General features: G+C 36.8%; 2 protein-coding genes across 3 annotated transcripts; both read right to left on the bottom strand.

Moving 5' to 3' along the window:
- Positions 1-2,225: 2,225 nt before the first annotated feature.
- Positions 2,226-11,150, bottom strand: LOC115705232 (probable acyl-[acyl-carrier-protein]--UDP-N-acetylglucosamine O-acyltransferase, mitochondrial). 2 transcript variants are annotated; one of them, XM_030632501.2, is made up of 11 exons: positions 10,834-11,149; positions 10,645-10,730; positions 10,387-10,511; positions 10,183-10,291; positions 4,207-4,299; positions 3,998-4,114; positions 3,818-3,901; positions 3,467-3,571; positions 3,283-3,369; positions 3,021-3,152; positions 2,226-2,640 (listed from the first exon to the last, which is right to left on the bottom strand). In XM_030632501.2, exons 1-10 carry the CDS (start codon positions 10,925-10,927, stop codon positions 3,033-3,035), a joined length of 1,020 nt encoding a protein of 339 aa, XP_030488361.2. In that variant the 5' UTR covers positions 10,928-11,149; the 3' UTR covers positions 2,226-2,640; positions 3,021-3,032. The 2 variants fall into 2 exon arrangements, 1 of the variants encoding a protein (XP_030488361.2); XR_004009427.2 differs by lacking the exon at positions 2,226-2,640 and having other exon boundaries at positions 3,283-3,376; positions 10,834-11,150.
- Positions 11,151-11,509: 359 nt separating this feature from the next.
- LOC115694972 (uncharacterized) lies at positions 11,510-13,537 on the bottom strand. Its single transcript, XM_030622074.2, has 3 exons — positions 13,147-13,537; positions 12,971-13,039; positions 11,510-12,433 (listed from the first exon to the last, which is right to left on the bottom strand). Exons 1-3 carry the CDS (start codon positions 13,381-13,383, stop codon positions 12,293-12,295), a joined length of 447 nt encoding a protein of 148 aa, XP_030477934.2. The 5' UTR covers positions 13,384-13,537; the 3' UTR covers positions 11,510-12,292.
- Positions 13,538-14,165: the final 628 nt, after the last annotated feature.

The raw sequence follows: 14,165 nt of genomic DNA, 5'->3' as shown, positions 1-14,165 counted from the left end.
GGAGTGAAATTGATTAAAAATCATTGCTTATTATAACAAGGTATCAACTTTATGAGAAGCAAACCAAAGCCACCAGTGTAAGTTGATGGAGTGAAAAGCATTGCTAATTTTTAACAGGTCTATTGATTTATATATACATTAATGGGTAATTAAATAGAAAAATTAATCATAAAAATTCAAAATTTTCTAATATTACCCATTTATGGATAGTACCCATTAAGAATACACTCTTATAAATATATATTTAAAATATTAAATGTTAACATTCTTATGAGACCATTATTGACTTAGTCCACTCTTCTTCTGCTTTGGCTAAAATTTCCACACTGTTCAATTCCATGTATTTGGCTCTCTCATATGGCTTTCTTCAACTTAACAAGTTTGAGTAAAAAAAAATTATTAGTAGTGTTTAGTACCCTCCTATGTGTTAATATCACTATTATTGGTGCAATTAAGTATCGGTACCTATAAAATTTAATGTAATAACTTTTAAAGAGTATTACTAACCAATTGCAAGGTGATACGTCTAGAAAGTATTAAGCACCACTGATGTTCAATAGCAATACTCAACTTCTCTATTTTGGTCTATTTGTTCGTCTTGAAAACGAGCAACAGCTCGAGCTACAAATCTCTGTAATTGTTTGCATTAGTTTAGAACAACTTTTTAATGAGATTGTTCAACAGTTTTAGTATTCAAAATTCAGAACATAGAAATATCATGCGTTAAAGTAAATTTAGATTTGATTGGATGAAATTTACATACATTATAAGAGAAGATTTCTAATTTTGATTAGTCTCCTTCTCACATATCCCTTTACCAATCTGGGGAAAAAAAACTACTAACTGCTCTGATAATTAATAATTGGGCAGCATTAAAATGGAGCACTTCCTTTTTTTTTTTTTGAAAAGAATGGAGCACTTCCTTTCAAAGTTACAATTTTTTATTAATGAAAAATGAACGGGTAAGGTTGTTGCATGGGTCATACTCAAATAAAGGATTACAACTGCTAGTTTAAAATTAATTAAGCAACTGGCTTTCTAATCTCATTTGATGAGGATGGTATTATTTCTATATCACTATCCAGCCACTTGAAATTAATTAAAAAGATTACATCACGGACCATAATCCAGTCTATTACTACAATATGAAGAATGTCCAAATGTATCAGCACTGACCATATAAATATACATAAATATTAAAAAATAATTATATTACTAATCTCGCCATAACCCACATATAAGGAAATATTACTATCATTTTATTCAAATGAGTGATTGAAATAGTAGGCCAAGAACACTTGTACTTGAAGTTTGTTTAAATAATTATTGAATATAATAATACCATATTCCTCAAATTAGTGTCTTGTACCATATGATTTAAGATTTAAGAAGGATTGTTATGCAAATGACAAGGGAAAAAAAATGTGAATATAATTTTTAATCAAACAACTTGACAAGCCTATTCAAAATTAAGTCACCATATTTACAGCAAATTTCAAGTCTTGGCCTTTCATAGTGTTTTGATAAAAGTTTGGAGCACAATGTTTTGAAGACCAGGACAATCCAAACGTTGCTATTTCTTCTTTATTGCATAAAGGTATCTTTCTCAAAGATACTTTGTAAATAAATAAATTATTAAGTATTTTGTCAAGATGGTGTTTACTTATTAAAAAATGCAAAATTAAAGTGTTGTTAGAAATTAAAAATGAGTGGTCAAGTAACTTGCTCCCAGATCTGACCAGCCCTAAGTAGCACCTAAGCTAAATTAAATATGTTCCAAATAGAAAGTCTCATACCTAACATATTCTCAACCAGGCCAGTAGGAATGGTGTATCTTTTTCTTTGGAGAAAAAGTTGTTGTACTACAAAATCTTGGATCAACTAAATTGGATTGAAAATCCCCAAAATATTTGTAGGCATTTCATTGATCAGAGTCAACATATATTTTCGTGACTAATTTATCCTAAGCAATGGTGATTAAAGCAATCAGTGACCAATTGGCATCAAGGCTTTATAGAAATTGATTTAAAAGAAATGATGTGAAGTAAAAGTCTTAAGTCAGCTGCAGATTTTGCATGGATTTGCTTATACAAAAAAACAAATATCAACATCCAATGTTCAATGTTCAATATCTTTATATTATTCAAGTAAGTTTATAGAATGAGAAAATTGCATTATGTAATGTCCTTGAAAATGCATGAGAAACCAAACCCCGCAAAGAAAGCTATCTAAAGAATTCAATTACTTCTACCAATAAGCTTGTGTTCTATTTATATGGTCATATTACAATTAGCACTTACTCAACTGAGTTTTGTCATCATTCAACGAAATTTCTAAGCTAATTACCACTAAACAACACAACCTCAACTGGTCATTCTTTCTACATATACCTTATGATTTACTCCATGCCAAGTATACACATAAATATATATGTTATAGATATAGCTTCCATCAGCATATTCTCTCTGTGCTTACAGCCTTTATCAATACAAATACTCTTTTAATTTAATAAAGTGAGTGCTAAAGAATCTACCTTCAAAATTTCACAACTCAAAAGCTGCATGTTGGGGTCTTCGTTTGTTCGATATCAGTCCAGGTCCTTCACCAGCTTACGTGATGTCAAAAGTTGGGCTTAATCTTCTGAAAAAAGAAATCAAAATCACTCAGTTACTGCAACAATGAACAACTAAAACTCTTTCTCTAGAAACCTAAATTTGATTTGTCATATATTACAAAGATATCCAATAAAAATGAATGCACATATAATACTTTACTAGGAATTGAGATCCAACAGTAAATGGGGTGTTATAAATATAATCCATACACGAACATAAATAAATAAAAGCACAAATGTATCGAGAACAACAATCAGTTGCGACATATTTTCTATGTTCAGCCAAACAAATGATGTGTAATCTAATTACTGTCAGTTTGGGACCAACAGGGTTAAGATGAAATAAAGTGGTATGTTTATAATTGTTGTATAATGAAACTTATTGAAGACAGATACAAAAACATACTATATGATGAATTTAAGAGCTGTTCCAAAGTCTATGTTTGCATATTCCTCGTCGGTCTCCTTCAAAAGATTTGCGTATAGAATGAACCATGTAAGATACTGCAGGAACATTTGCCAGTTTCTCGTCATGCTCCTGCAACATAGATAGAGCTTTTCATAAATATATAAATATAGATATATAAAAATAAAAATAAATTGATGTCTACTATCTCTCTCTCTCAGTTTCTCTCTGAGGGTATGAAGCAGATTGATTCAGGACTTACCACTTCTGAAAGACGTTCTTCAAAACCCCTGGCATCTTCTTGACTAGGCATGAAAATCTTTAGGTAAGCTTTTCTAAGGCTTGTGATCTAGGTCCTTGTCCAAAGTAATATAAGTTATTTCATCAATTAACACTAGAATGGACATAGTATAGCTTATTTAAAAATATAGATTGTCAATGCAAACCTCAGTAGCTGTAAACCCATTGCGTCTAAGGCCCTCTAGATTCAAACTGCGAAGCTCAGGCCCATCTCCTGCAACCATCATGTATTTTGGAACATCATTTTTAACCTATAGAAAAAAACAAACCAAATATTGAAAACTGACATACTTATTATCTATCTAATAGGGTAATAAAAACACTCTTAAATTAGCATATACAACAATATGGTTAAAGAAAAATATAATTCATTTTGTGGCATGCACCAATTGAAGTACTGACACATTTCAAGTAGCAGTTTCAATAACTTATGTGCATGCTGGGCATCAACAACTAACTATTGTTATAAAAAAGAAAACATAAGTTAATGATCGTACCATTGCACCAGCACCAATGAACGAGAAAGAGCCAATATGGCAGAATTGATGAACAGCAGCACCTCCTGCAGTGTGAGCATAGTCCTGCATAGCACTTAAGTCAATTTCACGACAAACTTTGCTTGCAAAACTTATGCGGGAATTGGATTCATGCTATTACAGAAACAAGAAAGGACTTACTTCAACCACAACATGTCCTGCTAGAAGAGTGCCATTTGCAAAAATATTACTGTTTCCTACTTTGCAATCGTGAGCAATATGACAAGAGCCCATGATGAGATTGTTGTTCCCAATAACCTGGTTACATAAGGCGAGACAGGATAGCATCAGTCTTACTAAAATATAATTCTGTTAGGAGAACAAAACATTGTGTAGGCTTATTCACATACAGTTTTATCACTTGATTTTGAAGATCTGTGGATTGATGTATGTTCTCGGATATCATTGTTCTCCCCGACATAAAGGAAACATTCATCACCTGGCTAAATCATGGAATAAAATAAACATATCACAATTGAGTATAGCAGCCACACATGCCTGAAACTTATACTATAGCTTAAACGACTATGTGCCAGAGGCGATGCTAATGGTGATTAACTAGCAATCACATAGAGAGGAGCAGGAGAGATTTCATATACTAGCACCCATATAGAAGATGCATTTTATGCACCCCATACATCCATGATGAGCATTTTAAAAGCAGAGGAAAAAGTGTTCAATCGTCACAATTTTTGAAGCTAAAGAAAACCACCCAGTGACAGGGAACACTGATAAGCCCCTGGTTAGATTTGTTTACCATAGAAAAAGAGGGGCCTAAAGGCCACACTTATGTCTTTAGTTGAGTTTTATTCAAATTGTTTTAAGGGTTGAATTGTCTTTTTGTATTGGTCACTTGGGTTTAATTAGAGCTGCTGATGTGGCAGGCTTATTATGTATATATATAAGAGATTAGAACTCATTATAGGCAGGGAATTAAGTATTAAGAGAAGTCTTTTGGAGAGAACAACCCTCTCGAAAGGTTGTGTACTTGGGAGAGACTAGCCTCTCGAAAGCTAGGTGTAATCTGATCATTATTCATAAATAAAAGACAATTCTTTGAGGGATTTCATTCAGGGAATTCGAATACTTGATAGCAGATTTCTAATCTAAGAAATTCTATCAATTTGGTGCGGTGAGCTGCGGACAATGCCGAAGAAACCAGCAGAGAAGAGTCAATCGGAGTCCATCCCTGAAGAGGAGGCTTTGAAGTCAACGATGCAATCGGTCCAAGAATCAATTCTGGAATCGGTCACGGAAACTGTCACAAATTCCGTCAAGAGGATTATTAATGACTCGGTGAGTGAAATGAGTCGCCAGCTTCATGAACAATTGCAGCAGCAGCTACAGCTTATTTTGGAGGCTCAAGAACAGTCAAGAAAGGTCCAAGAACGACCAAGAAATGATCACGGACAATCAAGAAGCGTCCAAGAACATATGGGAGAAGTCTTCCGCCGATCCGACACTCGAGATGCGTCTGAGGAAAAGAGTCCTGGTGCTTCCCGCATCTTCAACAGTGGCAGAAATCCAATAACAGTGGATGCCCCAATGGAACGAAATTATTACAATCCCCATCATCGAAACGATCAGCGGCTCCGTAAACTCAAGATGCCAACCTTTGAAGGGGAAAATCCCGACGGGTGGATTATGCAAGCAGAGCGATTTTTTGCTTGCTGCCATTACAGCGAGGAAGAAAAGGTAGAGGCAGCGTTTATCTCTTTTTCGGGTGACGCACTCCTTTGGTATCAGTTTGAGAATAAAAAGCGAGCAATCTTGAGTTGGGAGGAGATGAAACGATTGGTGTTAAGGCACTTTCGAGATACACGGGCTGGTTCTTTATATGATCAATTTGTGGCGGTAAGGCAAGAGGGTACAGTGATCGAGTTCAAGAGGCAATTTATCCGACTTTTGGCTCCTCTAGAAAATGTCTCACCTGAAATACAACTTAGTACTTTCATTAATGGCCTTCGTCCCACTATCCGCGCGAAACTCCGTGTGCAACGACCAAGAAATATTGATGAGGCAATGGAAATTGCCCAAGACATTGAGGAAGAGTTGAACGCAACCACCCACTACAGACCAAAAGTTTCTGGTTTCAACCGCACCACGACACCACCACTTCATACTTCCTTTACCCCAGGGCATATGAAAGACACATACCAAAAACCAGCCGCCGAAATACGAAAATATACCGACAGTCAGATTCAATACAAGCGAGAGAAGGGCCTTTGCTTTCGTTGCGATGATAAATGGTCGCCGGGACATCGCTGCAAACAAAAAGAGATAAATGTGGTAATTATCGCTGATGAAATTGAAGGTATCAATTCAGAACAAGGTTCAGAAGAGGCTAACGAGGGTGTGGCTGATTTAGAAATGGCAGAACTCAAGGGTACAGTGGAAGTCTCTCTACAATCAGTAGCGGGTCTTTCTTCAAATAAGACTATGAAATTGAAGGGGCTGATTGAACAATGTGAAGTGGTCATCTTAATTGATCCCGGCGCCACACACAATTTCATCTCTCAAGTGTTGGTGGATAAACTCAAGCTTCCTATTGTTAAGACCAGTCAATATGGTGTTACAATGGGCAATGGAGATTCCATGCGCAATGAAGGGATATGCAAAAATGTCCACCTACACTTACAAGGGGTAGAAATTTTTGATGATTTCCTACCTTTAAAATTGGGGAGTGTTGATGTTATTTTGGGACTTCAATGGTTGGCAACTCTAGGGATGACACACACGGATTGGAAACTTCAAACGATGCAATTCCAAATTGGCAGCCAACAAGTTACTATCAAAGGAGACCCTTCTCTTGAGAGAAGCCTCGTCTCGCTTAAGACCATGTCTAAAACAATGTATGCAGAGGGGAATGGCCTTTTAATTGAATTTAATTTTGGGGGCCTAGAGGAGAACCAAACAGCCAGCGATACTCCGGAGTTCCTTCAACCGATTTTGCTCAAACATGAAGGGGTCTTTGCTCAACCTAGTGGCTTACCACCAGTTCGAAACCATGAACATGCCATCAATTTACAACCAGGTGCATCTCCAGTGAGTGTGCGACCCTACCGATACCCACATTTTCAGAAATCAGCAATTGAACAATTCATGAAAGATATGATGGCCACTGGCATCGTACAACCAAGTAACAGCCCTTTCTCAAGTCCGGTGCTATTGGTAAAAAAGAAAGATGGCTCATGGCGATTTTGCATCGACTACCGGGCACTCAACCGTGTCACCATTCCAGATAAGTACCCTATTCCAGTCATTGATGAATTACTTGATGAACTTCATGGTGCCTCAATTTTTTCTAAATTGGACTTGAAATCAGGTTATCATCAAATACGTGTCAAGGTCAAGATGTTCACAAGACGATTCCGAACTCATGATGGGCATTACGAATTCTTAGTCATGCCTTTCGGGATGACCAACGCACCAGCTACATTCCAATCATTAATGAATAGCATATTCAGACCCCATCTTCGCCACTCGGTTCTCGTCTTCTTTGATGATATATTGGTTTACAGCAAATCCGTGAAAGAACACCAAAAACACTTAGATGAGGTCTTACAAATCCTAGCCCAAAATCAGCTCTACGTCAACAAAAAAAAATGTGACTTTGGGAAAGCTGAAATATCCTATTTAGGACACATAATCTCCAACAAGGGAGTGGCAGCCGACCCTGATAAAGTGAAGTCCATGTTGGACTGGCCTACACCTAAAACTTTGAAAGCTTTGAGAGGATTCCTTGGCCTTACCGGGTACTACAGGAAGTTTGTGGAAGGCTACGCTCGGGTGGCTCAACCACTAACTGACCAATTAAAAAAGGACCAGTTTAATTGGAACCAATTGGCAGATGAGGCATTCCAGGAACTCAAGCTTAAGATGACTCAAGTTCCTGTCCTATCATTACCAGACTTCTCAAAACCGTTTGTGATCGAAACAGATGCCTCCGGTCATGGGTTAGGGGCGGTTCTTCTTCAAAACCAGCAACCTATTGCGTATTTCAGCCAAGTTTTAGGGGCCCAAGCTAGAAGAAAATCGATATATGAGAAGGAATTAATGGCTATTGTTTATGCTGTTTCCAAATGGAGACCGTATCTAATCGGCAAAAAATTTTTAGTTAGAACCGACCAACAAAGTCTAAAATACTTGTTGGAGCAGCGGGTAATTGGAACGGAGTATCAAAAATGGGTCTCTAAACTAATGGGCTTAGATTTTGACATTGAGTATAAATGTGGAGCTAGTAATAGGGTCGCCGATGCTTTGTCACGCCAAACAGATGTCGCTGACTTACAGGTTTTGGTGACAACCGAATGGCCACTTTGGCCAGAAATTCAACAAGAAATAGCCGCTGACCCTTTTTTGGTACAACTCCGTGCCGATCTTCAATCAGGTCAACACCAACACCATGGGTTTACCATCCTAGATGGCAGCCTCTATTACAAAAATCGTCTAGTCATTCCAAAAAAATCTAACAGTATTTTACAAATTTTGGATGCATTTCACAAGAGTCCGATTGGGGGTCATTCAGGTGAGCTGAAAACTTACAAGCGTATTGCAGCTGAATTGTATTGGGAAGGAATGCGCAGTGATATTCAAGACTTTGTTCGTAGGTGCTCAGTGTGCCAACAAAATAAACTCCTCACCACTTCACCTGCTGGATTACTACAACCGCTGCCACTTCCAGCACAAGTTTGGGATGAAGTCACAATGGATTTCATTGAGGGTCTTCCCAAATCTGAAGGAGGAGATACAATAATGGTAGTTGTGGACCGTTTGACCAAGTATGCTCATTTTCTCAAGCTTAAACATCCTTTTACTGCCGTAACAGTGGCTGACCTTTTTATGCGTGAAGTTGTGCGGCTACATGGTCTGCCCATTTCCATCATTACTGACCGGGATAGGATTTTTGTGAGTCATTTTTGGACCCACCTATTTAAGCTGCAAGGAACATTCCTCAAACGAAGCACGGCGTATCATCCCCAAACTGATGGTCAAACAGAAGTGCTTAATCGATGCTTGGAAACATACCTCCGCTGCTTCACATATGAACACCCGAGACAATGGTCAAAGTGGCTGTCTTGGGCTGAGTATTCATATAACACATCTTACCACACGTCTCTCAAATCCACACCCTTTCGGGCATTATATGGTCGAGATCCACCACCCATATTACCTTATAAAAAAGGTATTGCAGTGGTTTCGTCGGTGGATGAGTTGCTGGCTGCAAGAGATGAGATCTTAGATGATTTGAGGATGCATCTCTTACGTGCACAACAGAGAATGAAAGCTCAAGCGGACCGAAAACGCCGTCCAGAAGAGTTTAAAGTGGGGGACAAGGTGTTTTTAAAAATTAGACCTTACAGACAACGCACCTTAGCCAAACGATCCAATGAAAAGCTCTCTGCTCGATACTATGGCCCTTATTCCGTTCTACAAAGGGTTGGGGCCGTGGCTTATAAGCTCCAGCTACCGGATTCGGCAACAATACACCCGGTTTTCCATGTCTCCCAGCTCCGTCGAGCCATTGGTGATGTCCACTCTTCTCCCACGATTCCACCGCAACTTACATCAGACCTAGAATTGCACGTTGAGCCCGAGACAGTGCTTCAACATCGTTTTACAACCACGGGCACCCTTGCTGATTCTGAAGTGTTAATCAAGTGGAAATCTTTACCCGAATTTGAAGCTACATGGGAAAATTTCTCAGCTATATATACTCGCTTCCCAAATTTTCACCTTGAGGACAAGGTGAAGGTTTTAGGGGGGGGGTATTGATAAGCCCCTGGTTAGATTTGTTTACCATAGAAAAAGAGGGGCCTAAAGGCCACACTTATGTCTTTAGTTGAGTTTTATTCAAATTGTTTTAAGGGTTGAATTGTCTTTTTGTATTGGTCACTTGGGTTTAATTAGAGCTGCTGATGTGGCAGGCTTATTATGTATATATATAAGAGATTAGAACTCATTATAGGCAGGGAATTAAGTATTAAGAGAAGTCTTTTGGAGAGAACAACCCTCTCGAAAGGTTGTGTACTTGGGAGAGACTAGCCTCTCGAAAGCTAGGTGTAATCTGATCATTATTCATAAATAAAAGACAATTCTTTGAGGGATTTCATTCAGGGAATTCGAATACTTGATAGCAGATTTCTAATCTAAGAAATTCTATCAAACACACTCAATAATGGTGGGCTAACATCATGTAAGTTTACATTATAGTTTGGTTCTTTGTAAAGTGAGTAAAAAAAAAAAAAGTTCAAATACCAGCATAGTATCACATAATGACATTCTAAAAAGTGATTAGTTCATATCAAGCCAGTTTGAAAACTGACCTTGTACTTCAAGTCTTGGCCTCTAATCCCAACAACAGCATAATGTCCAACAACGTTGTTGCATCCCATCACGGTACGCCCAGGAAGATCATCACCAACCACAGCACCACTGCCTTGAAAATTTTCAAGCAAGTCAAAAATGTGGAACCAAATATACAAAATATTTTACCAAAAATAATACAATATACCAATATCCAAACTCACGTCATCAGAACGCAATCATTCCCCAATTCTGTATTCCCATATACATGGCTTCCTGTATGCAATTTACAACCATTGCCAAGCTTTGCAGAGGACCCAACAGTACAAAAGGGGCCAATGGAAACACCCTGAATCATCATATACAAGAATTTTACCAACATACGCAATAACTGAAACTAAAGCAACTCAGATAGACAAAAGCTCATAGACTTCGAATAGTTCATAGGGTAATGTTGCAAAGTAGATTACATAAGTACCTACCAGACCAACTATAGCATTGGGGTCAACAATGGCAGTGGGGTGGATGAAGGTGGTAGTAGATTTGGCAAGTTCCAGACTTTCAACATCTGCACCAAAATGACAAGAGAAAAAACAAGGAACTGATAAACCCTCCACCATCGCAGCCCAAAACTAAATATTATATAGGGAAAAGAGAGAGAAAGGTGTTACTTTGAACGGAGGCGGAGAAGGGTCGGAGAGAGAGAGCGGTGAAAGGAGAGGAAAGAGGGTTTGCGGTGGTAGCTTTGAAGAGGCGACGGAACATGTCTGTGGAGGTGGAAGAGTCCCTCACTCACTGTCACTCAAGTGTCAATTGTGTAAATCTTTTCCTGATTGGATTTGAAACAAAACGCCTTTCTTTTAAGTTTTAAGGATGTATTTGTATGTATAATTGTATATCCGAACCATCCTCTTTCCGATCATTTTCGCCTTTTTTGTTTTTTACCACAATCTAGTTCCTCGACTCTTTCCGCACCAACATAGTTCTTGTTTTTTTTTCCTTTTTTTTTTTGTCGTAAGTTATATATAAAAAGAAAAGAGAAATTTCATATTTTAGCCTTAATAAAGGGATTTTTTCTATAATAAATTAAAAAGGGAAGCAATTTACATTTATAATCTAAAAAGGAAAAATAAACATAAATAAAAAACAAAACTTTCTATTTACAAAAATACTAGCCAGCCAAAAAAAACGGAGGAGAGACCTCCTTCTTCATGACCCAGCCAAGAAACCCCAAACAACCAAATCTCCACCATTTTTTTTTCAAAAACCAAGGAAATCAGATCTGAACAAGATGTAGATCTCATCGAAAAACAAATCAAAATCCGAAAAATTCATATAAGAAAAAAAAAAAGTATTCAACCTCCATTGCTGTACAAAAAATGCAAAAACAACCTACAATCAAAAACCCAACGAGTTCAAAGGAGAGGAATCGAAGAGAAGGACATTGAGAAATCATTGAAACTCACCCATAATCGAATCAAAGAAAGAATTGAAGGTAATACAATTTCTTCATGAACCTCTTCCTATTTTTTTATTCTACATAATTGAGAATGTGTTATAAATTCAGGAAAACAGGAAAAAATTGAAATAATCAGGAAATTTTATAAACCTGAACAAAAAAACAACAACAAATTGTATCAAAAAAAAATATTAATGCATATAATTAGATGCTACAGGATTTGAATCTGTAAATAGTTGTTTATAAGTTGTTTTCCAGTAAAATAATTGTAGTTTGGGATCTCCAAACAAGAAATGTTGAATTTATCCTTATTAACTAACGTATGCTTCAAAATAGTTGTTTAATAGTTGATTTCACAGATAAAAATATGATGATGGCAGCATATGACAACAACTCAGCACAGGAAGATTTGCAGCAACCTGGAAACAACCCAGGAACAACTTCCAAGCAACAACTATTTGCACACACAATTCAAGATGATACATTTTTTCTAGAGACAGGGACTGTGACATCAGAGACAACCATCCAACAACCAAAAAACAACACAAAAAAAACTACAGGAGTAAATGAATATTTTGACTACGCAAAGCTTGTGGCTGCAGAAATGGTACAACAGCTTGAAAACAACCAGGAAGAAGAAAAAGAAGTCGACAACACAAAAATGATTATCATCACTGACAAATGACATGAAACAATAGAAAAGGGAAAAACAGAAATGTACTATAAAAAAACACAAAAAAAGACACCTTAGAAGGATTTTTTTTTTTGGGTAAGTCAAAGTCTTCATACTTTTCTGAGCTCTTAGCATGGACCTGAAAGAGGGAAAACAAAAAAAAAACATAAGCAACAAATTTGAACAACTAAATAAATACATTGCAAGTAACAACTAAAATGCAAAACAAAAAATAAGCAACCAGGAAAAAACCAAAAAATAACATTTAAAAAACAACTCCAATATGCTCATCCTAAAAAATGAGCAACTTCAAAGCAATATATTAACAACAATATGCAGAAAATAAAATTAAAATAGTAATTGTCAACTAAGAAATTAAATTAAACAACCTAAAAATAACTGAAAACAAACAGTTAAACAAATGTTCATAACAAGGCCATAAGTTACTGGAAAACTAATAATGCTATAAACTGTTTAATAGCACAAAAAAAAACCAAAAAACACTACAGAATAATACAAAAACAACATCAACAAAAAAGACATAAAAGAAATACAAAAAAAAAGAGACAAAACATAAAATCGTCATTATAAACAGGTAAAACATTGACAAAAAGAAAACAAAGGGTGATTAAAAATTTTAAACTTAAGATAATGAGAAAATTCAAGGTAACAATACCTTGGATTTAACTTTAGGCTTCACTTCCCCATCATGCACTTCATCCTCAAAATCAAAATAAGATATAACCTAAAACAAGAAGGGGGAAAAATTTAAAACACAAAACATCATATGAAAAAACACAACAACCAGAAAAAAACTAAACAAAAATTGAAAAACAACATAACCCAACTTACATCCTTGGCAGATTTCGAAGATTTTGCTCTCTTTGTCTTACGAGACTCAATTTTATTTGGAATAGGTCTTTTCTTAGAACCAGATGGCTCTGCAACATCACTCATTCCTTTCTTCGCAATGCGCTTCAAACTCATCTTAGGATCAACTTTAGATGAATTTGTAGGAGGTTTCTTAGAAATTTTAGAAATTTTTTTAGCTGGGGAAGGTAACTTCGAACCCGACTTAGTGGTGGCCATTTATAGAAGAAGAGAAGACAATATGTGGGAGGAACAACTTACAGAGCTTATGGAAGATAATGGAGATAGTGACATAGATGAGAGGTTGAAAAATCGTGGGTTAGGGCTTTGGACGGGATGATCGTGGGTTGTGGTAATGAAGAACCAAGGAAAGAGAAACAGAAAATCAAAAAATCTCAAAAAAAAAAGGAGAAGTTATGGAAGTGGTGGCGTGTAAGAAGAGAGAAAACCATGACATAAGCATAGGGATAGGTATATTTGTAATTATGAAACTTTTGAAAATGTAAAATTGAAAAATAAAACTTGTATAAAAGTTTAAATAACCCAGCATTGACAAAAAAGTAAAAAAAAGGACAAAAAAGGACACCAAGTGTAAAAATCTCCCTAATAAAATACTCCATATTAAACTTTAGACTCTTTAATTTTTTGAACAAATTGATTCCACTAATTTAAAAAAATTCCTAAAATACCCCTAAAATAAAATTTTCACTCTCTCTCTGACTTTCCCTCTCTCTCTCGCTCTCTGAGTTTCCCTCTCTCTCGCTCAAAGACTTTCCCTCTCTCTCGCTCTCTTCACGAACCAGGCAGCTTGTCCAACGAACCCACGCCGTCGACCACGAAACCAACAAACCCGCGCCGCCGTCGACCACGAAACCAACAAACCCACGAACCCAAACCCATGAACCCAACCCCACGAACCAAACCCACGAACCCAACCCCACAAACCAAACCGTCTGTCGATCTTCGACCCAAAACCGCCGTCGCCACCACGAGCAGAAATC

The sequence above is a fragment of the Cannabis sativa genome, chromosome 1, assembly GCF_029168945.1.
Source record: "Cannabis sativa cultivar Pink pepper isolate KNU-18-1 chromosome 1, ASM2916894v1, whole genome shotgun sequence".
Taxonomy (NCBI): Eukaryota; Viridiplantae; Streptophyta; class Magnoliopsida; order Rosales; family Cannabaceae; genus Cannabis; species Cannabis sativa.
This window is presented reverse-complemented; position numbering and strand designations above follow the sequence as displayed.

Coding starts and splice junctions, on each gene's coding strand:
- LOC115694972 (XM_030622074.2), bottom strand. CDS start 13,383: ATGGCCACCACTAAGTCGGGTTCGAAGTTACCTTCCCCAGCTAAAAAA. Junction 13,040..13,146: donor CTTCGAAATCTGCCAAGGAT/GTAAGTTGGGTT, acceptor TTCTTGTTTTAG/GTTATATCTTATTTTGATTT. Junction 12,434..12,970: donor AGCCTAAAGTTAAATCCAAG/GTATTGTTACCT, acceptor TCCCTCTTTCAG/GTCCATGCTAAGAGCTCAGA.
- LOC115705232 (XM_030632501.2), bottom strand. CDS start 10,927: ATGTTCCGTCGCCTCTTCAAAGCTACCACCGCAAACCCTCTTTCCTCT. Junction 10,731..10,833: donor CTTCTCCGCCTCCGTTCAAA/GTAACACCTTTC, acceptor ATTTTGGTGCAG/ATGTTGAAAGTCTGGAACTT. Junction 10,292..10,386: donor AATGATTGCGTTCTGATGAC/GTGAGTTTGGAT, acceptor TTTTCAAGGCAG/TGGTGCTGTGGTTGGTGATG.